This window comes from Stegostoma tigrinum, chromosome 14 (genome assembly GCF_030684315.1).
Source record: "Stegostoma tigrinum isolate sSteTig4 chromosome 14, sSteTig4.hap1, whole genome shotgun sequence".
Taxonomy (NCBI): Eukaryota; Metazoa; Chordata; class Chondrichthyes; order Orectolobiformes; family Stegostomatidae; genus Stegostoma; species Stegostoma tigrinum.
Window position 1 is genome coordinate 12,225,560 of NC_081367.1, and position 25,523 is coordinate 12,251,082.

General features: G+C 43.6%; 1 protein-coding gene across 2 annotated transcripts; it reads right to left on the bottom strand.

Annotated features, from left to right (window-relative positions):
• Positions 1-2,955: 2,955 nt before the first annotated feature.
• Positions 2,956-23,797, bottom strand: srprb (SRP receptor subunit beta). 2 transcript variants are annotated; one of them, XM_048541893.2, is made up of 7 exons: positions 23,630-23,797; positions 17,100-17,194; positions 14,016-14,093; positions 11,768-11,850; positions 6,993-7,129; positions 6,468-6,522; positions 2,956-3,468 (listed from the first exon to the last, which is right to left on the bottom strand). In XM_048541893.2, the coding sequence occupies exons 1-7, from the start codon at positions 23,742-23,744 to the stop codon at positions 3,252-3,254; spliced, it is 780 nt and encodes a 259-aa protein (XP_048397850.1). In that variant the 5' UTR covers positions 23,745-23,797; the 3' UTR covers positions 2,956-3,251. The 2 variants fall into 2 exon arrangements, with proteins under 2 accessions (XP_048397850.1, XP_048397851.1); XM_048541894.2 differs by lacking the exon at positions 23,630-23,797 and adding an exon at positions 23,303-23,494.
• Between the last annotated feature and the right edge of the window lie 1,726 nt (positions 23,798-25,523).

Below are 25,523 nucleotides of genomic sequence, written 5' to 3' on the forward strand. Positions count from 1 at the left end.
CGGGCCCACCCCCCAACCAACAACCAACCGTCTCCGTGCGATACCTCCGCCCGCCGCCAGGGAGCGCCCGAAGGATCGCGATACCGCCACCCGCCGCCAGGGGGCGCCTCTGACCCGCCCCCGGGACCAAAGCTCCAAGTGGAATTAGGAGAAAACGATGCAGCAAGGCAAAGTAGAGATAACAAGGTGTAGAGCATATAGCTGGATGAACACAGCAGGCCAGGCAGCATCTTCGGAGCAGGAAAGGTGACGTTTCGGGCCTGGACCCTTCATCAGAAAAGGGGGATGGGGGAAGAGGGTTCTGAAATAAATAGGGAGAGGCTGATCGAAGATGGATAAAGATAGGTGGAGAGGAGACAGACAGGTCAAAGAGGTGGGGATGGAGCCGGTAAAGGTGAGTGTAGATGGGGAGGTAGAGAGGAGATAGGTCAGTCCAGAGAGGACGGACAGGTCCTCCTATCCCCTCCCTACCTCCCCAACTATACTCACCTTTACTGGCTCCATCCCCACCTCTTTGACCTGTCTGTCTCCTCTCCATCGATCTTCTCCTCTATCCATCTTCGATCAGCCTCCCCCTCTCTCCTTATTTATTTCAGAACCCTCTCCCCCTCCCTGTGTTTTGGAGGATGATCCAGGCCCGAAACGTCAGCGTTCCTGCTCCTAAGATGGTGCCGGGCCTGCTGTGTTCATCCAGCTCTGCACCTTGTTATCTCAGATTCTCCAGCCGCAGCAATGCAAAGTGTGAGCTTTATTGGGGCTTCACATCAGAAGTCTAAAGCAACCGAAATTGTGTGCGTCAAGACACAGAATTCAAAAAAGAGCAGAAAGCGTGGTCTCACTTTTCAAAAATAAATTTAAAGCAGCATTCATTTGACTTCTATATATCTCACTCTTCACTTATCTATCAAGACCTTAGGACTGGGGTAAAAGTTCCGCACAACATCATGGGCCAAAGGGCCTGTACTCTGCTGTACTGTTCTATGTTCTATAATGTGATGTTAGCAGGTTGAGCTCAGTCTCTTGTATCCTGAGGATGTTTGGGGATTAAAGTAGGACTGGAAATATTCTTCCAAATTAGCATGAGTTTACAGTCAAGCTCTTGATTAATTTTCAGTGCAGTATCACAGGAGTAGCCAGGCCAAGTTGCAACAAAAAACAGTTTTCTGTAGAAGGTCTCATTTATAGAGGCTAGTAACAAGTTACACAGATAAAACACACGTTTACATATTCCCCAGCTGTCACCAGAAGGGTCCACTCTGAACCAAGCATTGCTGCCCAGAAGACTCCCTATTCTTGCTGCCTGCCATAATGGAAGAATCTACCAGTTAATAATCAACCTGTTTGGTTATCCAATGAACACACGTTGTTCAACAAGCAAATCCAGTGGGGGAATTGAATATTGCATATCTGATTCAGAGGTTGGGATGCCACCGGCTACACTGTATGACTTCCTCCTTTCATGGGGAGGAAGGCAAGAGAGGTACATTCTCAGCTCCCAGGCCACAGAAGAGAGGAATTACCGTCACAGCTCAGAATGAATGACACATCAGCACATTAACTAAAATCTATGAGAAACAACATGCATCTTCTTGAACCGAGGAGTTCACATCTGAGTATCTATTACTCAGTTAAATAGAAAGAGCCATGAGTAGACATTATAGCGAAATGCTCAACTGATCCCACAACCTAATTGGTCAGCTCACAACATTGTTCATAGCTGGCTCAAGATTCAGAACAGATCCCTGAAAACAAAAACGTTGTAAAGTGTCTAGAGGCTAACTTAGAAATTTAGAATTGCTTGCTCAATATCAATAGTACTCAATATATATTATTTTCTGGTTACCGAGGTTTAACAAGATACATGTACAATATGCTTTACTGTAAAATTCCATCACTTACACAACCTACAAACATGTTATGGTGCAATTCAAATTACTGAAAATTTTTGAGGATGTGGTCATCATTGACTGGGCCAGCATCAATTTCTGACTTCGACTTGTCTTTGAGAAGATGGTGATCTACGTTTTTGAACTGCTGCAGCCCATATGGTGGACCCACAATGCTGTTAGGTAAGAAATTCTGGGACTGCAATCCACTCACACTGAAGGAGTAAAGACCAAAAGAACTGCCGACATTAAATCAGGGACAAAAACAGAGGTTGCTGGAAAAGCTCAACAGGTCTGGCAGCATCTGTGAAGAGAAAAATCAGTTAACATTTCCGGTCCAGTGACCCGAAATCTTCTGAGGGTCACTGGACCCAAAACGTTAACTGATTTTCTCTTCATAGCTGCTGCCAGACCTGCTGAGCTTTTCTAGTAACTTCTGTTTTTGCACAATGAAGGAGTGGGTAATGCATTTCCAAGTCAGGATGGTGAGTGACTTGGAATGAAACTTGCAGGTGGTGGTGTCTGCTTGGAGAGGACAGTGTTACAAGCTATTGATAATTAGTTTAATTAGAGATGATCACACATATGGCAGTCTGCAACGTTATCCAGATTCATCATCAGAGGGGTTGCGAATGGGACTAAGCCATTGTGGGATCATTAGCAGCAATCTCAATGCCAATGAGCAGGTCACTGGTAAAGCAGCCTGAAGAAAACTGGACTCTGGAACCAGTCTTGAAGATCTCTTGGAATGTTGACTTGGAGTCGTGGGGGGGGGGGGGGGGGGGCCCTCAAAAAGTCACCAACATCTCTTGTGTATCAGACATGGCTGAGATTGCACTAATTACATGATGACCAGAAGCAAGGGAATGAAATTAAATTATTTTGTTTTTAAACAAAATATCCACAACACCCATCTCAAGAATTAGCTTTGGATATAAATTGCAACACATTGGATGGAAAATCGGGTGTATTTTAAATAAATGCTTGCCACACGACTTATGTTCTCGAAATTTAAATGAAATACCACAAAAACATACAGTTCTAAAGAAAGACAGTCCTGCTGTAAAGGTTGGTTTAGATCCATTATTTTATTTGCATATTAACAGACAAGATAGTTTGCTGCCATTTCAATAACACAAGCAACATACAAAACACTGACATCATTGTCCTACCTGACACTTACATATAGGAAGTATCAGCTCAAGGTAGCTATGGCAAACATCATTCAGCTGGAGTTCTGCATTAAAAACATGACTTTAGGATCTTTGGTCACAGTCTCATTTTTGTTGCAAATGTACATGGGTGCGAATCAGTTCTCTCGGGTTGGCAGTGTGACAACTTTCGTTTTTAAGACCATCTTATTGTTCATGCTACTTTCGTAAGCCATGCCTCCACATTTCCAATGTCTGCCTCTCCTTTGTCCCCTTTGTTCCCTTGTGCACTGCACTCCACAAACTCAATCTTCATCGGAGCCTGGGAGAAATCAAACTCCTTTCCCTTCTTTCCTAAGGGCAGCACACTCACAGTGCTAGATCCATCCAGAGACTTTGGCGCACCGGAGCGAATCGTCCTCAGAGTGTTGCTGCAGACAAGAGAAGATAAAATATAGTTCAAATCCAAAGTGGCACGGGGAGGCCAAAAACAAACAACCAACCAAACTGTTCACTTGCAGAGTACTGACATTTCTGAACAGACATGGTCAGAAGTTGTATAATCACCAGTAAATTTCAGACATACTATATGCATTTAGTTCTAAAAATAATAAGCACCAAGACTTCAATGATGGCGACAGGTGGCTCAGTGGTTTGCACTGCCGCCTCCAGCATCAGGGACCGAGGTTTAATTCCACCCTTAGGTGACTATATGCTTGGTGTTTGCGCGTTCTCCCTGTGCCTGCAACGGTTTCCTCTGGGTGCTCTGGTTTCCTCCCAGAGTCCAATGTTGCACAATGTGGTTTGGCCATGCTGAATTGCCTACAGTGTCCAGGGACGTGCAGGCGAGGTGGGTTAGCCATGGGAAATGCAGGGTTACAGGGATAGGGTGACGAGGGTCGGACGCTCTTTGCAGGGTCAGTGTGGACGCAATGGGCCGAAAGGCCTGCTTCCACACTGTTGGGAGTCTATGATTCTAGGTGAATATAACCTATGTTGATGTAGGCTATTTCCAAAATTGCACTTTGTGATCTAATGGTGAGGAATTGGCTATACTAAATTGCCTGTACTGGCCAGGGATGTGGAGGCTCAGTGATTAACCACAGGAAATGCAGGGTTACGAAGTTAGGGTAGGGGGGTAGGTCTGGGAGGGATGATTTTCAGAGACTTGGTGTGGACTCAATGAGCCAAATGGTCTGCTTTCACTGAAAAAAAATTGGAATTCATCTTTTCCAAAAAAATGTTGCTTCCTATGGAAAAGTCAACACATTCTAATTAAGCTAATTAAACTAAAATTTGGCAGAGGTGACAAATTGTGATGGATTTCTACCCCTCCCTGTTTAACACAAACTACAGAAGTACTAATTACAAACAGGAGGCGGCTATTCGGCCCCTTGAGCCTACTCTGCCATTCAAAAGATCATGGTTTTACATTCTACCCTACCTGGGCAATCTTTCACCCTTTTGCTGAGAAAGTATCTACCTCTGCCCTAAATATGTTCAAAAACTGTTTTCACCACCTTTTCAGGACAGCATTCCCAAAGATTCATGACATCCAGAGAAAGAAATTCTATCCTAAATGGGAAAGCCCTTTTTGTTTTAAAAACAGTGGCCCCTAACTCTAGACTCTCCCCGTGGGAGGTTGCATCCTTTTAATACCTACCCTGTGAAAATCCCCCTGGTTCTTATATGTTACAATCAAGTGCCTTCTTTCTTACTGTTTGAAATGCCATGAATACACACTTAAATCATTCAACTTTCTCTCATCAGGAAACTAGCCTTCCCCACTCTAGCCAACAATCTGGTAAACTTTTTCTTTACTACTACATCAAATGTATTTTCCTTATAAAAATTTGCACAATACTCCAGATGTAGTCACACCATGCCCCATTTAACTGAGGCCTAACCTCCCAACTCTTGCATTCACAACAAACAATATTCCATTGGCTTTCCTAATTACTTGCTTCCAGCATTGAGGTTTAAATCAGGAAAGCTGTGTTATACTGAATATTCAGATATTTACAAGGAAAAAAGACAATTAGCCTTTCAGATGATTAAGAAATAACTACTGCACATAGTAAAATGATGTATTGTTGTTCTCTTTGCAGGTTGAGACAATATTATGATGATATTTCTTCAGTTGAAAACAGAGAAGGTAGAACTTGACTGGAAGCAGATTTGATTTGGGGAAGAACATCTTTTTTCTTCATCGGCTACCACGAAATATATCTTCAGTGTACATCAGTACAATTACGTCAATTACCATTGATGCAAAGGGTTGCATTTTGTACTGACCCTGCAGTTCCACAAGATTTGCTTGAAACAGTGCTGACTGGCATGATTAGATTGAACACGCTGCTATAGAAATATTAACCAAGAACACATAGCAAATAGGCTGCAGATCTGAAGTGTGTGGGGTGATTTCATTGAGACATACAACGTCCTGAAGGGATTGGGATTGTTTTCACTGGATGGAATATTGAAAACAGAACACAGAATCCCAAGACTAAGGGCCATTTTTCTGGTACTGAGATGACAAAGAACTTCAGGTTGTGAAAATTTGGAATTATCTGCCCCATAGCATTATGGGATGGCACGTCATCAAATATACTTAAGGCTGGAATAGAGCTGTTGATCAAATGATATGGAAAACAGAAGCATAAATGCACTTGATCATTGTGTTTGCATTGAATGATGGAGCAGGGTCAGTGAGTCATTTGGGTGTACTCCTGATCCTATTTGAAATCAAATGAAAATCCCTTTAACATTCCAGCTGATTTTGTACGGAGCTACTTTAAGACCCACATTGTAGATTTGCAACCACGTCAAAGGTTGACTGACTTGCAGTTTACACTCCACACAGCTGCAAAGGACTCAAGAGATATTAACATGCAGTAAGCGCAGATTCTGGACTATTAATTCTCTTATTAATGTCAAATTAGCTTGAATGTTTCTGTGTAAAGCTTACACTGCAGCTCTCACAAGAAACTAGGCGTTATATATTATAAACTTCTGTAAATTGCATACAGCACTCAAAACATCTCTGTATTTCTCATAATTCTCCCATAAAGAATCATTATTGTTTGACCAAAAGCTAACCAGGACATATCATGGCTCAAGAAGAATATAGCACATGCTCCCAAGTTAATGCTCCCATTTCACTGTTAAAACATGTGGAATTTTAAGGTGCAGTATCTCCCACAATTATCATGCTGTCTTCAGTTGGCTTTCTCTTGCAAACTAGCCACTGAAGTGCAGGCAGAACGCCAAGTCTGCTACTCAAAGAGAGGACTCCTCGCAGATCCAATATATAATGTTTCTCTTGAACTGAGCAATAGCAAGTGCATAATGAAAAAAACTCCTAAACAAAAAAGTCCTTTCTGATATTTTGCATTCCAATAGTCACGTGGTGCAATAATCTGACACTTACAGTTCCTTTTCCAATTGCTGCTGAATTAATTTTGCAGACTTGGCCATGGTAACATCTGAAATTAAACAGAAAACAGTACTGACAAGTTATTGTGGAACACACCAACAACTTCATTTGCACTTGAGGCAAAAAAAACAAGCACTACGTTTCAGAAAAGTCCACACATTGATTAAGCTTCGTCACAAGTCTGAACTGCAGAGCTCAGAAGATGTAAATTCTGAGAATAAAGTTTCTGAGAGACAGCTGCCAATTTCTGACTTGCTGTGATATCCAGCGGAGTTGAAATTCTATACTCCGACAGCAAAAGGCAGAATTATGACTCTTACCAACCACAAATTAGGGACAAAACAAAGAGGCCCCCAGATTATACTGTTAGCTTGCAACTCGTCTGGTTCCAAGTTATCTGGGACATACTCAGCTATCATGCCAGTTTTCTGGGAGAATAACTACCAGATTGTTAGCCTAGGCATCATACAACAACTCCATCACCAGGCTAGACCAAAGCAAAAACACTCTTCGACTTACCTTGCTTGTTACAAGCTATGAGGAGCGGGGGTGCATTCTTCGCAATCACAGCATCAGTTAGTAACGTGTAGAGAAACTCGGCCACATCCTTCACTTCTTTTTGAAACGACACGCTGTCCACCACAAAGACAACGGCTCTGTGTGAAAACAAAACTGAAATCGGTCCATGCTCACCAAAAATCCTCGGCATTTTATTCAACAGCTCCGCTCCTTATCCTAAAGGCACGATCAAAGTTTGGGTGTAATTTCTTGCCTTTGGCATGGAATATCTAGATCACACATGGTATAAACAAACTGTAGTAATCCAAACAAAAACTGTGCTGCCCACCCTCCCAAACAAATCAAGTCACGGTGAGGCAGGTAAAAGTGATGGCTTGTCATAAGTTTGCACAGTCCCAACCTGTTAACCTCTGCCTCAGTGATCCAACAATGATTAAATGACACAGTAAGTTAGCCACCACCAACAACTGATCAGCCTATTCGTGACTGCACAGGCTCGGAGGAACAACTTTTTTTCCTTTAATGTGTTCCAAAAAAATTTGTTTGGATAAAACAGATGGACTGCAACCTCCCTACCAGGTAAGAGGGTTTGCAGCAGGACATTTGGTCTGTTGCCAACCCCTGGCAGAAATTTTTTTGATATAAATGTTATCCTTTGCCGCTGTGCTGTAACGAAGGACCTTAAAAGGTTTCTTTTGAGATGCAACGGGAAAGGGAATGGCAGTGCTTTGATCACTCAGTTTGAAGTGGTTACTCACAAACATAAAGGCCAAGCATATACCTTGTCTGTCCTTCCAGGGCCTAGATCCTCCATTATTGATTCCCCTGCAACAACAGCTGTTTTTCACTGAAATTGAGAAAGGCAAGATAGGGAAACCAGGAATTTTGTTAATGCCAGGTGCCAGACTTGAGGGTTTGAGTTATAAGGACAGGCTGGAGCCTTTTCAACAGAAAGTAGGAGATTGAGGGGGTAGAGGTTGATAAAATCATGAAGGACGCAGATAAGGGAAACAGCAATGGTATTTTCCCTAGGGTTGGAGAGTTAAAAACTAGGGTGATATTTTTAAGGTGGGAAGAGGAAGATCTAAATGGGGCCCAAGGTGCAATGTTTCACACAGAGGATGATTTGTGTGTGGAACAAACTGCCAGAGGAAGTGGTAAGTGCTGGTACACATAGCATTAAATGACATCTGGATTGGTACATGAATAGTAGACGTTTAGAGGAATATGGGCCAAATGCAGGCAAAACGGGAGTAGTTCAGTTTGGGAAATATGGTCAGCATGGAAGAGTTGGACCAAAGGGCCTGTTTCTGTGCTGTATGACTGTGAGATACCAAGAGACATAGGAGCAGAAACTAGTCTTTCAGCCCATCGGGTCTGCTCTGCCATTCAATGGGATCATGGTTGGTTCGATAATTCTCTTTCCTGCCTTTTCCCTATAAACTTTGATTCCTCTATAACTCTCTGTAGTAAAGAATTCCACAGATTCATTACCCGCTGGAGAGAAGTAAGTTCCCCTTATCTCTGTCCTAACTGGGCAACCCGTCACTCAGATTATGCCCTGTGATCCACAAGGGGAATCAATTTCTTCACATCTCCGTTGTCAAGACATATATAGGTACGATCAAAGCAACCTCAATTTTCTAAACTGCAATGAGTACAGACCTAACCAACTCAACCTCTCCTTATGAGATAATCCCTCCATACCCAGGAACAACTTTGTGACTTGTCCCTAAACTACCTCCGATGCCAGTATGTCTTTCCTTGGATGAGGGGACCGCCATTGTTCATAGTAATCCAAATGTGGTCTGACTAGCACTTTGTATAGTTTTACTGAGACCTTCCTATTTTTCAACTTGATTCGCTGTGAAACAAAGACCATCATTCCATTCACCTCCCGCGTTACTAAATTTGAATGTGATTTTTAACTTGTGCAATCCCAAATCCCTATGCTGCAGTCTTTCCCCATTTAAATAGTTGCCATATCTGTTTTTATTCTAACGTGTACAACTTCACAATTTTCCACAATATATTGCACCAGCCAAGTTTTTGCCCACTCGTCTAACATAGACAGTAGAGTCTGTGTCTCCTCACTGCTTGCCTTCCCACCTACTTTGTGTCATCCACAAACAGGGCACATTCACTTTCCTCATTTGAGCCATTAATACTTATTGTAAATAAGTGTGGCACCAGCATTGATCTATGTGACAGTCCACTAGTCACAGGTTGCCACCCTGAAAACGCTCCCGTTGTCCCAGTTCTCTCTCTCTATTTTAACTGCACCATGGGGAGGTCGAACAGTGAAAAGCTCAAGCTCTGGACACTAACCCTGCTATAAACAGTACCGGTGGGATCAGAGGCATCTATCCAACAGGGATTAGTCAGCTTGGCTCCGTGCAGTATAGACCGAGGGCAGCAGAGAATTGTACAGCACAAAAACAGATCCTTTGGTGCAACTTGTCCATGCCAACCATATATCCTAAACTGATCTAGGCCTATTTGCCAGCATTTGGCCCATATCCCTCTAAATCCTTCTTGTTCGTACACCCATCCAGATGCCTTTTAAATGCTGTCACTGTACCAGCCTCGTCCACTTCCTCTGGCAGTTCATGTGATACATGCACCACCCTGTGTGAAAAAGTTGACTCATAGGTCTCTTAAAATCTTTCCCCTCTCACTTTAAACCTATGCCCTCTAGTTTTGGGCTGCCCTACCCTGAAAAGAAAGAAGGCCATAGCCATTCACCTGATCTCTGCCCCTCGTGATTTTATAAACCTCTGTAAGGTCACCCCTCAGCTTCCAACGCTCCAGGGAAAATAGCCCCAGCCCGCCCAGCCTCTCCCTATAGCTCAAACCTACCACCCCTGGCAACATCCTTATAAATTTTTTTGAACCCTTTCAACTTTAACATCTTTCTATGGCAGGGAGAAAAGAATTGAATGCAGTATTCCATAAGTGACTTAACCAATGTCCTGTACAGCCATAAAACTTATACTCAATGCACTGACCAATAAAGGTAAGCCTGGCAAATGCCTTCATTATCCTGCCTACCTGCAACTCTACTTTTAAAGGAACTGTGAATCTGCACCCCTAGTGCTTTTTGTTTAGCAACACTCCCCAGGACTTCACCACTAAGTTGTATAAGCCCCGCCTTGATTTGCTTCTCCAAAATGCAGCACCTCACATTTATTTAAAATTAAACTCCATTTGCCCATCTAATCAAGGTTCTGCGATGCTCTAAAACTTGGCTGTCCAGTACATCTTCATTTTTAATGTCATCCAGAGACTGACAACCATGCCTCCTATACTCACATAGAAATCATTTACATAAATGACAAAAAGCAGTGGACTCAGCATCAATCCATGTGGCACACTGCTGGTCACAGGCCTCCAGTCTGAAAAGCAACCCTCCATCACCACCCTCTGTATCCTACCTTCGAGCCAGTTCTGTATCCAAATGGATTGTGTGATCTAACCTTGCTAAAAGTCTGTGTGGCACTTGGAATATGCGACTTTCTAATCTATTGGTGAAGTTAATTCCTACTGATTGTGTCCTGCCATCCAGCCAGATATCTGAACCAAGCCAATAATTTTCCTTTGATTTTATAAGCTTTAGCTCTAAGCTGAACAGACTCCCACTAACACCTCCATGTAAATGACATGGATAGACGTGTGGCTGTCCACAGTGTTAGCCCCCTTCACAAACAATTCTGTCAGAGCATGACCTACCCATTCCTGCCTACCTACGTCCATGCTGGCTGTCTCACTGCAACTGAAATATTAAGGTTTTCAATCATGCTTCCTCCAATTATACAGCTATAAGTGATATATTTTGGAAATTATACATGTCACAGCCAAAGGGCAGCTTCTGTGTAAAGACTGTAAAAATAATTCCTTTATAGTTGTCATACTGTATCTTTTCACATTCCCCTATTTGCTGCCTGTTACCTGTGCCTCCATAATCAAAATAACTATGCCTTGGTGTCACCTCCCAGATCCTGTCCTCTTGTAAGATGCTCCTCAAAACTCTCATCCTTAACTGAACGTTAATACTCATCTAAGACCATCATTATCTCAGCATCCATTTTGCTTAATTGCAGCTCAATGTCACAGAATCAAAGAATCCCTCCAATGTAGATACAACCCATTCAGTCCGCACTCATGCTCCAGACATCATCTCACCTGTACCCCTCCCCCATCCCTTAATACTGCATTTCCCATGGCTACTCCACCTAATCTGCACATCTTTGAACAGTGGGAGGAAACTGGAGCACCTGGAGGGCACCCACAGAGATAGGGAAAATGTGCAAACTCCACACAGACAGCCACCTGAGGGTAGAATTGAACCCAGGTCGCTGGCACTGTGAGACAGCAGTGTGAACAACTGAGCCACTGTGCCTCCCTTGAGATGAAAATTAAAATTCCAAACTGAGTATCTTGCAGAAATGCAAGGGTTTTTTTGTTGTATGCAGTCATGAAAACCGTTACTTCAGATCTGAGCATCATGCACAATCTTTCACCATGAAGTTCAGATATCTTAAAGTATAAAATGAACTTTGTGGATTATCGAAGAAGTTTGAGTGAAAAATATGAAATCAGTGAGATTTGCTATAAAAAAATTATTTGAGAGCGCCTCCTAAAAAAATTGTCACCTTGCAGCTCACCACTGCTTAAAGTTAATTCACAACTTTTTAAAATGACAAAGACAGTTCTCAAACTGTTCATCTAAATCGACAACGATACAATATACAGCATGGCTTGGTTCTGTAGATCACCTGGCATCAGCCTTGTGCTTCTCCAAATACTGAAGACGCAGACTCTCGTGACCAGGAAGGTCATATAAAACAACAGCAGGACCCTGTCAGAAGAAATACAAGATCAGCAATTTTTTTTGGCAACCTTGATTTTTTGAGCAATGCAAGTTCTTTGGCATTTGCTTGGTTAGTCCTTGCAAGAAACTTCACCACGGATCAGAAGCAACTAGATATTTCTCCATTTTTAATATCTGGACTGGTATTATTTGAAGAGCTTGCATTGCGAAAGGAATAAAGAGTCTGAAAATTAAAATGACTTTGAGGGAGGTGGAACCCAAGAAAGGCTTGAAATTTTGCACTGAAAATTTATTCTCAACCACTTATATTCTATTAGATTATGGAGGTATCCCATTTTAAGCCCATTGTTTATTTAAAGACATATTAAACAGGAATTCATTAGCCAAACAGGGCACACACGAATTCTCTCCCTCAGTAGAATAAGCCTATTTGATATTATCATGTATGTGTGGGGTCTAAGCCTACTTCTGACAGAGTTGAAAGCAACATCAACTGACTCAAACAAATATTTATCCAACTCAACAAGAACGGAGGGAATCAGAAGTGTGCACACCCATAGACGACTCAATCATCTGTCCAGGTAGCATTGTTGGAACAAGGGCAGGGAGTACTGCTTGTGCATAAATCCCTGCCTGATCCAAACACACTCTCCTCATTTCTATTTGAGACGTCCAGTAGTGACAAAAATAGCTGTTGCTTTTGTCCATGTTGGGGCAGTGACTGTACCTTGAAGGGACTCATTTCCTGTACACAGCTTTGGTTGCTTCTGACAAACAGGAAAAGGGATTCTCTAAATGCAGACCTTTCTTTTGACAACACCTCCAAAAGAATTTGAAATAAAATCAAGTACAAGAATTGCCTCCGTTTGCTACCAAAATACACCTCAGAAGGAGACAAGTATTTGAAGTTTCAGAAAAGGTAATGTCATGAATTTTTGAAGATGTTGGAATAGTAGGGTGCCATGGTGGACATGCACATTCCAGAGAGCGCTGGCAGCCCCACGGGGAGGAGGAAAAGAACAGCAAGGCCACTCTGGGGGAGGGAAAAATGGGGCTGTCACGTATTTGATAAGTTACTGCAAGTTGAATGACTTTAAGAGCAGAGTCAGTAAAACTTCAGGAAGGGTAAATCAACTGCAATTCTTTGAGGATAGATAAAGGGGAAGCTGTGGGGGTAATCTATTTAGATTTTCAGAAGGCAGTCAATAAGGTGCCACACATCCGGAGTTAATACAGAGCATAGATAGTAGGTAGGAGTGGAGGTTATCTATTTAGATTTTTGTAATGCATTTGATAAGTCACATTCAGAGTTAACAAGGAAGACAGATGAAGGGGAAGCATTAAAGGTAACCTATTTAGATTTTTAGAAGGTGTTTGATAAGGTACCACATGTCAGACTACTGAATAATAAGACTGCTGACAAGATTTACAAGGATATTAATGGACTGGGGAGTTTGAGATATGAGAGAGGTTGGATAGGCTGGGACTTTTATCACCGGAGCGTAGGAGTTTAAGGGTTGACCTTGTAGAGGTTTATAAAAGTGAAAGGTACAGATAAGGTGACTTGCAGAGGGTATTCCCTAAGCTAGGGAAGTCTGAAACTAGACAGCATAGGTTAAGGAGAGAGGGGAAAGATTTAAAACCAGTTCCGAAAGACAAGCTTTTCACACAGTGGTTCGAATGTCGAATGAACTGCTGGAGGAAGTACTGCAGGTACAAGTACAACATTTAAGAGTCTTTTGAACAGGGGTTAATGAATAGAAAAACAGTGAGGGATTTGGGCAAAACATAGACAAATGAAATTTGTTTAGTTCAGCAAAGTTGGTCAACATGGGCAGGCTGGACTGAAGGGTGTGTTTCTGCGTTGAATGACTTTTTTTTCCCTCCAATCTCTAAATGCATAAAGTCTGAAGAGGGATGTAATGGTTAAGCTGAGCGCAGTCAAGAGGCATCAATTATGAAAGTATTCATCTTATTGAAAAGGTAGCACCGCTTATAAAGTTCAATTATTATGATCATTCTTTCCTGGACATTATTCAAGCCCATAGATGTGGAGAGATGAGAGAAGGGGATGACTTTGTTTCCATTCTTTCCTGCTGTAAAAACCAAGTGTTGTTTCAACCAGCCAGTTCTACTGTTGGTTTGCTTATTTCAACAAATGCAAAGATGTAGGCTTATTAGTGCACACTTACCTTGTCACTTCTGACCTTGTACAATGCAGAGTTACTGGTTATGGACGTGTGTGTAATCTTAAACTTCCCAGACAATAACTGAAATGAGACAGAAGAGTTGTCAGAAGAATTATGATGTTGTGCTTTCCTAGTTCTTTCATCTATTGAGAAAGAAACATTCGATTGATTTGTTTATTGTAACGTGCGCCGAAATATAGTGGAAAGCTTTGTTTATGACTGGTACCGGCAGATCATAGTCAGCAAAGGATGTACAGATCAAAAAAGACTTAGAGGCATACAGGTTACATTGCACAAGGCATGCGCTAGGTGTGATCGACATTAGCAAAATCAGTGTTATCATCAGTCTGATAAGAGCCGGGAAAGAGGTGTTCCCGAACCTGCTGGTGTGTGTGTTTAGGCTTCTGTATCTGCTGCCTGATTGAAGGGGTTGTAAGAGATCATTACCAGAGTTTGATGGGCCTTCGATGACGTTGGCCACTTTTCCACAGCGGTGAGCCGTGTAACTGGAGTCCATGGATGGGAGGGTGGCTTCTGTGCTGGTCTGGGCTGTGCACACAACCTTCTGTAGTTTCTTACAGTCCTGGGAAAATGAGTTGCCAGATCAGGACTTTATGCGACTGGACAGTATGCTTTCACTGGCGCACTTGTAGAGCCTAGCAAGAGTCCTTATGGACATGCCAAATTTCCTGAGCTGCCCGAGGAAGAAGAGGTGTTCTTGTGTCTTCTGATCGTCGCATCTACGTGGGGAGTTCAGGACGGGTTGTTGGTTATTGTCACTCCGAGGAACTTGACGCTATTCTCCCTCTGAATCTCAATTGGAGATGGGGTCGTGTTCCCCTCCTTCCTTTCATCAGCTCTTTACCTTTGCTGACGTTGAATGACAGATTGTTTTCATTGCACCGCATCACCAAGCCCTCTATCTTCCTTCTGCAGTTTGACACATTGTGTTCTGTACCTCAATTCCAGAATTTCTAGAGCCTCCCAAAACAACATCCCCACAGGAAACTGCCGTTCAGCCTGAACAGCCATTAACCTGGGTGAAATCATCCACAGCTCATGGGTTTATTTTTTAACCTGCAAGAGGAGCATGGCTCCATTTTCTTTATGAAACTCTGCACTGTTTTCATTATTACCTAATTTCTCATTGTAGGCCCACGGGAAATCGGATGGAAGCAATGTGCATAGTATCCTGGTTAAACCCCAATCTGCAGACTTCTCTTTTTGCTTACCAAACAGTCCTTGCTTAGTGCTGCAGTCAACAGTACTGTGTGCGTTATCTTCAGCCAACTCTCTCCAAGGAGACTTGTAGGGGGACACATGTACAGGACAGGAAGAGTTCTCACTGCCCCAGCTTAAACGTTACCAGCCTCCTTCCAATTCACTTACTATTAGTCCTCACCCACCCTCATATTCACAATATTCACTCTTCTACTAACAGCACACCACATCCCAATGCCCCATACCAAAGCTGCGATGTTGGGCTGTCATCTTTCAGTTTAGCTGCAAAACTGAGGCCCCCATGTGCCTGCTCAGATGCTTGTAAAAGATCTCATGGCACAATTTCAAAGCACAGCAGGGGAGTTATCTTTCGTGAACTGGTTAATATTTTTCCTTCAACCAACATTCACCAATTACAGATGATCTGATGCTGACACATTGCTGTTTATGGGATTTTGCTGAACACAAATTAGCTGTCACTTTTCCTACACGACAACAGTGTTTAAACTTCATAATCTACTTAAATAAAGGCAAAAATATGCAGATACTGGAAAACAAATAAAAACAGAAAATGCTGGAGAAATGGTCAAAAGTATCTGTATTGAGAGGAACATAGTTAATGTTTTGAGCCCATTTGACTCGATTTCAGAGTTGAATGGTGCTCTTAAAAGGTTGTTTTATGAAATACTTAATAGGTTGTTGAGTACATTAAGATGTCTGGCAGTTGTGGAGAAGTACCATATAAATGCAAGTAAAACTATAAGACATAGGAGTGGAAGTAACGGCATTCGGCCCATTGAGTCCACTCCGCCATTTAAATCATGGCTGATGGGCATTTCAACTCCACTTCCCTGCACTCTCCCCATAGCCCTCGATTAGTTGTGAGGGGAAGAATTTATCAATCTCTGCCTTGAAGGCATCTAACATCCCGGCCTCCACTGCACTCCGTGGCAATGAATTCTACAAGCCCACCACTCTGTGGCTGAAGAAATGTCGTCTCATTTCAGTTTTAAATTTACCCCCTCTAATTGTAAGGCTGTGCCCACGGGTCCTAGTCTCCCCACCTAACGGAAACAACTTCCCAGGGCCCACACTTTCTAAACCATGCATTGTCTTGTAAGTTTCTATTAGATCTCCCCTCAACCTTCTAAACTCTAATGAATACAATTCCAAAGTAGTTTTTTTTAACATAAAGAAAGCCCTATAGAAGGGGATAGTATACTCTTCCTTACAGTATCCCTTCAGAGACCTGGCTGTTGTTTCAGCTCACTGCAGAGAATTTATGAATTTAGCAAATCTGTATAAAGCTCCCAATTCATTCCATTGACTAGTCTAAGATCATTGTGAACAGGCAAAAATGCACTTGATTCCCCACCATCTCTGTGCTGCAGACAGAGCTGATGGAATAAGTCAAAAACGCTGCCTTTAACAGAAGTGACATCTCTTACATCCACTACTACAAAGCATCTCACCATTGTGCAGAACAGTTCAGCAAGACACACAAGGCAATATGTAACCACACGTGCTTCACGGCTATCTATAGAACAATATCACTTGTACAGGCAGAGGAATAGATCCTTCAGCTCAGCTACAGGGTATCCATAAGGAAAGGGAAATTAGAGCTGTAGCAAGTTCGTATGTGGATCTTCATTCACGACTCCTGAAGGGATACATTTTGAGGAAGCGGGAAGAACTAAATCAAAAGGAAGCAACATATAGAACTCTAGGCACACAGTTTACCAGATCAGCATCCGCAGGCAACAGCAATTAGGTACTCTTAATTAGGAATACAGTGTCATGCAGTGAAAAACTTCAGTCAAGGTGCTGGATTCCCCAGGAATAATGCTTCACCCTAAAGAGACTTACCCTACAGCAAAGTAGAGTCTTCCCAGAATCACACAAACCCGCTAGAAGCACCGCACTACGACTGCTTTTTCTGCTCCTGAGCAGGACCAAAAAAACTGGAGAACAAAACAGAAAACACCCATCAAGTTAATGGAGCAAGAGTGTGGACCATTAAGCCTGAGCCGCTTTTGTCATTTAAAGGAGTTATGGCTAATCTAAGATCTTGTTCCATTGATCCCTCATGTCACATGCCTCAATAATTTTATTAACAAAAGCTCCGGATTTAAAATCAACTACCCCAGCATCAGTTATGACAGTGAAGATGTTTGGTATGCTCAGTTTTATTGGTTCAGCGCTTGGAGTAAAGGAGTTGGGAGGTCATGTTACAAATGTACTGGACCATTGGTTAGGCCACTTCTGGAATACTGCATTCAGTTCTGGTCTCCCTGCTATAGGGAGGATGTTGGGAGCCTTGAAAGGGTTCAGAAAAAATTTACAAGGATGCTGCCAGGGTTGAAGGGTTTGAGCTATAGGGACAGGCTTAACAAACTGGGAATGTTTTCCCTGGAGCTGAAGTTTATAAAATCAAGAGGGACAGGAATAGACTGAATAGCCAAGGTCTATTCCCCACTGTAGGGGAGTCCAAAACTACAGGACATAGGTTTAAGGTGAGAGGGGAAAAGATTAAAATGGGACCTAAAGGGCAATGTATTCGAGCAGAGGGCAGTGCGTGTATAGAATGAGCTGTGACAGGAAGTGGTGGAGACAGGTACAACATTAGAAAGCATCTGGATGCGCATGTGAATAGGAAATGTTTAGAGGGATATGGGGCATATGGGACTAGATTAATTCAGGAGGAGTTGGACCATAAGGGTGTTTCCGTGCTGCTCAGCTCTATGATTCTGCTTGTTAGTGTTCCAGATTGTTGACCTTCGCTTGTAGAAGTGTATCCTGAACAAACACCAGATACCATGATTAGGCATTGGATTAGGCCTTTTGATTATTTTCTGTACTTATCCACGATGCATTGATTTTCTTTGAACGTCAACTACTTCCAGCCTTTTGCTATTTAGAAATTAATCAGTTCTATTTTGCTCTTGTTTTCAGCAGTAGCAGCACGAGCCAGAGTGCTGACGGGGAAGGTAACGGTTTTTCTTTCTCCCTGTATAAGGAAATTACCTTGTGCAGCAGCAGCCCTCTTGTTTTCAGCGGCAGGTGTGCGGAGGGAACGCGAGCCAGGAAGGAACGGACAAATTCGGGCACAAACCCGTAACACTACATGTTTAGTGTCTCCCACCCATCCTCCTCCTCCTCTAACCAAAAACAAGTGTGGAGGTTCGGTAAGGTAAGGCTGTTTTATTCTTCTTCTGAAAATCTTGAGTAGAGGGAATGGAAGCCAGGGCAGTGGCATGCTCCTCTTGCAGGATGTGGGAGGTCAGGGTCACTGCTGGTGTCCCCTCTGACTTCACCAGCAAGAAGTGCACTCAACTTAAGCGCCTCAAAAACAGTGTTAGGGAACTGGAGCTGGAGCAACTCCGGATCCTTTGGGAGGCGGAGGGGGTGATAGAGAGGAGTTATAGAGAGGTGGTCAGAACCAAGGTACAGGAAAAAGGTAGTGGGTGATTGTCTGGAAGGGGAAAGGGAATAGGCAGACAGTGCAGGGATCCCCTGTGGCCATTCCCCTTAATAATAAGTATACTGTTCTGGGATAATGGGATCTGCAGATGCTGGAGAATCCAAGATAACAGCGTGAAGCTGGATGAACACAGCAGGCCAAGCAGCATCTCAGGAGCAGAAAAACGGATGTTTCGGGCCTAGACCCATCAGAGGCTCTCTGATGAAGGGTCTAGGCCCGAAACGTCAGCTTTTGTCCTCCTGAGATGCTGCTTGGCCTGCTGTGTTCATCCAGCTTCACACTTTGTTATAGTGTTTTGGGTACTGTTGGGTGGGATGGCCTACCAGGGGAAGGCCATAGCAGACAGGTGTCTGGCACTGAGCTTGACCCTGTGGCAAAGAAGGGAAGTGGGGAAGAACAGTAGAGCAATTGTAGTGCGGGATTCAATAGTAAGAGCACAGACAGGCAGTTCTGTGGACGCAAATGAGATGAGCGGATGGTACGTTGCCTCCTGGGTGCCAGGGTCTGTGATGTCTCGGATTGTGTCTTTAAGATCCTTAAGGGGGAGGCTGAGCAACCAGCAGTCACAGTACACATAGGTACCAATGACTTAGGGAGAAAAAGGACTGAGAATGTGAAAAACAAGTACAGGGAGTTAGGTTGGAAGCTGAAGTCCAGGACAAACAGGGTAGTTATTTCTGGATTGTTACTAGTGCCACATGATAACAAGGTAAGAAAGAGGGAGAGAGTGCAGCTAAACACGTGGCTACAGGGCTGGTGTAGGGGGGAGGGCTTCCATTATGTAGATAATTGGAGCACATTCTGGGGAAGGTGGGGCCGGTACAGTAAGGACGGGTTGCACCTGAACCAGAAGGAGGTTTGTTCGAGCTGTACGGGATGGGTTAAACTAGTTTGGCAGGGGGTGGGGAACCGGATTTATAATTCAGAAGAGGTATTTGGCCTTCCAACAGGCAGTGAGGTAGTTTATAAAGAAATGCGGTTGATGGAGCATAATTGCAGACGCCGAGATGGTTTGAGGTGTGTATACTTCAATGCAAGTAGTATCAGAAATAAAGTGATAACTTAGAGCATGGGTTGGTACTTGGAACGACAATGTTGTGGCTATTACAGAAACATGCATAACTCGGAGAGGAATGGACGTTGGAAGTTTTGGGATTCAGACGCTTTAAAAGAAATAGGGAGGGTGGAAAAAGAGGCAGGTGAGTGGCATTGCTACTCAGGGCGAGTATAGCAGCTATTGAAAGGCAATTCGAGAATGATATGTGCACAGAATCAGTTTGGGTTGAGGTGAGGAACAAGAAAGGAGCAGTCACTATGTTGGGGTATTTTTTTTAAACAGACCCTCTACTAGTTGCAGAGAAGTGGATAGGGTGGCAGATACTGGAAAGGTGCAGAAGTCACAGGGTTGTAGTCATGGGTGACTTCAACTTTCCAACTGTTGATTGGAAACATTTTGGCTGTAATAGTTTAGATGGAGCAGATTTTGTCCAGCGTGTTCAGGAAGGATTCCTAACACAGTATGTAGATAGACCAACACGAGAAGAGGCCACTTTGGATTTGGAAGTTGGCAACGAACTGGGCCAAGTGTTAGACCGGCGAGAGCATTTTGGCAGTAGCGATCATAACTCTTTCTTTCACGATAGTCATGGAAAAGGATAGGTACATACAGCAGGGTAAAGTTTATAATTGCGGGGGGGAAGGGTAATTACGATTCAGTTAGGCAAGAACTGGGTAACAAATTGCAAACAGATGCTGTCAAGGAAGAGCACCACAGAAATGTGAAGATTGTTTAAGGAATGCATATTGCATGTGCTCGATATGTTTGTCCCTAGCAGGCAGAGAAGATGCGGTCGAGTGAGGGAGCCATGGTTCTCGAGAGAGGTCGAACGACTGGTTAAGAGGAAGGAGGAGGCTTCTGTAAGGTTTAGGAAAAGAGGAACGGAAAAGGCACTAGAGGGATACATGTTAGCGAGGAAGGAGCTGAAGAAAGGGCTTAGGAGAGCTAAAGGGGGCATAAGAAAACCTTGGTGGATAGGATCAAGGAAACCTCCAAGGATTTTCACACATGTGCAGAACAAGAGAATGACCAGAGACAGGATAGGCCAATCAAGGATTGCAAAGGGAATTTGTGCACAGAGCCGAAACAGATAGGAGAGGTCCTTAATGAATACTTTTCTTCAGTATTCACAACCGAGGGACATAGTTGTAGAGGAGGACATTGTGAAACAGGCAGGTAGCCTAGAGGAGGTTGATGTTAGTAAAAATGTGCTAGGAATTCTTAGGAAGTTGGAGATAGATAAGTCCCCCAGGCCTGATGGATTCTATGGGAAGTGAGGGACTAGACAGCAGGGCCTTTGGTGGTGATCTTTTCGTCCTCACTGTCCACAGGTATAGTGCCGGAAGATCGGAAAGAGGCAAATATCATTCCCTTGTTAAAAAAGGGAACAAGGATAACGCTGAAAATTACAGACCAGTTAGAAGTTACATCAGTGGTGGGCAAGTTATTGGAAGGGGCTCTGAGAGAGACAGGATTTATGATCACTTAGAAAGGCACAGTTTGATTCGTGATAGTCAGCATGGATTTGTGAGGGGTAGATTATGCCTCACAAACCTTCATTAATTCTTTGAAGAAGTGACCAAACACTTGGATGAAGCTGGAGCAGATGTGGTATACACTGATTTAAGTAAGGCATTTGATAAGGTTCCCTATGGTAGGCTCATGCAGGAAGCACGGGATAAGGGGAAATGTGGCAGATTGGATTCAGCATTGGCTGACCCTTAGAAGACAAAGGGTGGTAGTGGGCAGAAAATATTCAACACGGTGCTCAGTTACGAGTGGTCTACTACAAGGATCTGTTCTGGGTCCTCTTCCATTTGTGATTTTTGTAAATGATTTGGATGAAGGAGTGGAAGGGTGGATTAGTAAGTTTGCGGACGATACAAAGGTGGGTCATGCTGTGGACAGTGTGGAGAGCTGTTCTAGGTTACAAAGGGACATTGATAGGATGCAGAGCTGGGGTGAGAGGTGGCAGATGGAATTTAACCCTGAAAAGTGTGAGGTGATTCATTTTGGAAGGATAAACTTGAAAGCAGAATACAGGATTAACAGAAAGATTCTTGGCAGTGTGAGGAGCAGGAGGATCTTAGAGATCATGTTCACAGTTCCCTGAAAGCTGCCACCCAGGTGGCTAGAGTTAAGGTGTATGGTGTGTTAGCTTTCATTAATAGAGGGATTGAGTCCAAGAGCCATGGATTTATGCTCCAGCTATACAAAAGCCTGGTTTGGCCACATCTGGAGTATTATGTCCAGTTCTGGTCACCTCATTGCAGGAAAGATGTGGAAGCATTGGAAAAGGCGCAGAGGAAATTTACCAGGATGTTGCCCGGAATGCCTTCCGAGGAAAGGTTGACAGCGCTAGTGCTTTTTTCTTTACAACGACGAAGGATGAGTGGTGACTTGATAGAGGTGTACAAAACAATCAGAGGTATGGATAGACAGTCAGAGACTTTTTCCTAGTGTGGAGGCAGCTTTAAATGAGGGGACATAGTTTTAAAGTGAAAGGAAATAGATAACTGGGGAGACATCAGATGTGGGTTCTTTACTCAGGTGGTGGTAGGGGCGTGGAATGCATTATGGGAGAGGGTAGTCGAGTCGGCTTCATTAGGGGCATTTAACCATCTATTAGATAGGCATATGGATGCTAGTATAAGGTAGCAATGGAGGTTAGACAGACCTTAGATTTTGGTTAAAATTTCAGCACAACATCATGGGCCGAAGGGCCTGTGCTGTGCTGTGCTGTTCGTTCTATCCCTTTGAGTCCAGCATGGATAGCCAATATTCAACTCGATTTGTCAATTTACTTAATTTAGTAACATCTCTGTAATATAACAATTCCATCTACACCATCTACAATTTCACCAACCTTGGTGTCACTGCCACATTTCAATATCTGGCGTTCTATTCCATCAGTGAAGTACAGGGAGTAGTTGAGGCCCTGGCACAGAGATTATGCCACCAATCCACAACTTTTGGCCTCAAACTAAGTCCTGCTCTTTTGATTCCAGCTGCTAAATTTTGAGGGCTCTTGCAGCTTGAATGGATCATGTGCTGGGCCAGGACATGTGTTCGTTGACTTTTGTTTTCTAAACTAGTTTGAAAAAAATTAAGGAGCAACAGATTGAATAAGTGCATCTACTCCAGCAAGTGCAGGATTCCTGCATAGCAGTCTTACATTGAACACAGTTCTGCTTTGTAAGAGTGCAATAAACATATGGATAAGCGGCTCCTTCGTGTGCGTGCACACGCACCTTATCTGAAGGATGAACGCTGGCCTGCACACTTCAAAACTGGTTTTCCTCAAATATTTTGGATGGGGCGTCACTTTTTCCTGAGTCAGAAAGTAGTCGTCATTCCAAAACCTCAAGGAGACAACCAAAGTTGCCATTTCAATGCAGCATTGAAGGCTGCTACACTGTCCCCAAGTCGAGCCTTCTGTCTGCTCACTCGGGGGAATTAAAAATACCTTACATGGTACCTTTCCTGGCCAACATTTATCTCTTCACCCGATACCTGCAAAATAAAGATTACCTCGCATCGGATTCCTTGTTGCTTAATATATACGAATTGGCAGCTGTGCATCCCAAAGATAAACAGACTCCTTAGGGTAACCCCCGATATCTATACAAGGCTGCACGTTAATGGAAAGTATTTCCGTGTGTCAGGGGTCTGAAAGGGAAAGGACGGGCCTGGATGACCCTCTGCACCGAGAGGGTGCTCCCTGCTCACACCACTCCCGGCGCCTGGCGGGAGGGGGGGGGGGGGGGCGGCGTATGGATTGGGTCAGGGCCAGACCCCGGCCTCAAGCCCCACGGCGGATCACCCAAGGCCTGACTCTCCCGGCCTGCTCCTCCTTACCGAAGGTGAGCAGCACCGCTGCCAGCGCCACGACCACCCCGAGCACATTCGGATCACGGAGCTCCAGCTCCCGGCGGATCGACTCCAGGTAAAGCTGTAGCGTGGCGGCCGCCATGTTAGAGCGTCCGAGGCACCATGGGAGGCGTACCCAGCCCCACGCTGCACCACGGGAAGTGTACCCTGCCCCTGTTGTACCAGATAAGGACTGCTAACTCCACACTGCACCATGGGAGGTGTATCCAGCTCCGCGCTGCACTATGGGTAAAAACGTCACCCCCGTACTGCGCCATGGGCAGTGTACCCTGCCCCGCGCTGCACGATGGGAGATGTAGTCCGAGTGCTATATTCCAAAAACATTCAGACTCTGAGACAAAGCCATCCTCTTTTAAAAAGAAATCAACTTTTTTTCAATTTTGACACTTGTTTTGAATTCCCTACCGAGTTTATTGCTAATCATTTTATCTTGTTGCCCACTATCTATTGTCTTTCCCACAAGAGGAACAATTCTTTCTGAATCTACTCTAACAAAACCTTTAAACATTTTAAAGATCTCTATTAGGTCACCCCTACCCTCACCCCCAGTCTTCCTTTTTAGAGCTTGGCTTATAAATCATTTTCTGATATGTATGCACGTATGTCTTTCTAAATCTTTGCTACACACTCTCCAACATCTCTGCAGCCTTTTTGCAATGCACTGGAACTGCAAGCAGTTTTCTAAATGTGGCCCAACTAAGGTTTAATTCAAGACAGTAATATGAAACCACCTCCAGGAGCTACCCGCTCACCTTTGGCTGTAACTGGTTAAAACAGTTAACAGTTGCACTGCTTGGGAGCTTGGGATTACAAGTGAAAGGAGTCAAGTTTCTATTTTGGCCACAACAGAGAAATTGCATCTAATATTCACCTGAACTTTGACCTGACTATATTATTGTTAGTTATTCTTGCCTTAGACTTGATTTTGTTGTACTGTCAAAGACAACTAGAGCAGAGTCCATCAAGTTGTGGGCTGTACTACCGCTGGGGCCTGCGAGATGAGGCAGTAATGATCTCTGTACAGTAATGACTGAGTACTAACAGATATGAAGCTGCTAGTTCCTCATGATGGTTTTAAAATGGAGCTTGCCTGAACTGAACAATCTTTGAGTCCTGACTGCTAATCCAAAAAAAAGCTAGTGAGAAAGGGAAGTTGTTAAAACTCTCTGAAGACTTTGTTCGCATCCACACCCCCAAAAGCTTTGCCATCCATTGTCCCACCCCCATCCCAATTGGGTGAAACCTGGAATTGGAATCAGAGCAGGATAAAGTTTGGGAAGGGTCTAGGCCCGAAACGTCAGCTTTTGTGCTCCTGAGATGCTGCTTGGCCTGCTGTGTTCATCCAGCCTCACATTTTATTATCTTGGAATCTCCAGCATCTGCAGTTCCCATTATCTCTAAAGTTTGGGAACGTTGATTTATGAAATTTCAATAACTTAATTGCACAGACAGGTAACAGGAACAATTTCTGGCAGTGACCTCAACTTGCAACCAAGATAATAAAATGTGAGGCTGGATGAACACAGCAGGCCAAGCAGCATCTCAGGAGCACAAAAGCTGACGTTTCGGGCCTAGACCCTTCATCAGAGAGGCTCTCAACTTGCAACCAGGCTGCCATAGAACGAGATTTTGATTGTGAGGAGAGAAGCAAAGTTAATGTTTCCAGTCCAGTGACCCTTCCTCAGAACTCTTCTGTAAGAAGTGTCACCGGACTTGAATGTTGATTCGGTTTTCTCTGCACAGATGCTGTCCAACTTGCTGAGCCTCCCCAGCAATTTCTGCTTTTGTTTATTTCAGATTTCAGACATTTATTGTTATTTTGAAAAAAGAACTAAAATCCTGAGTGTGTTCTCTGACATTA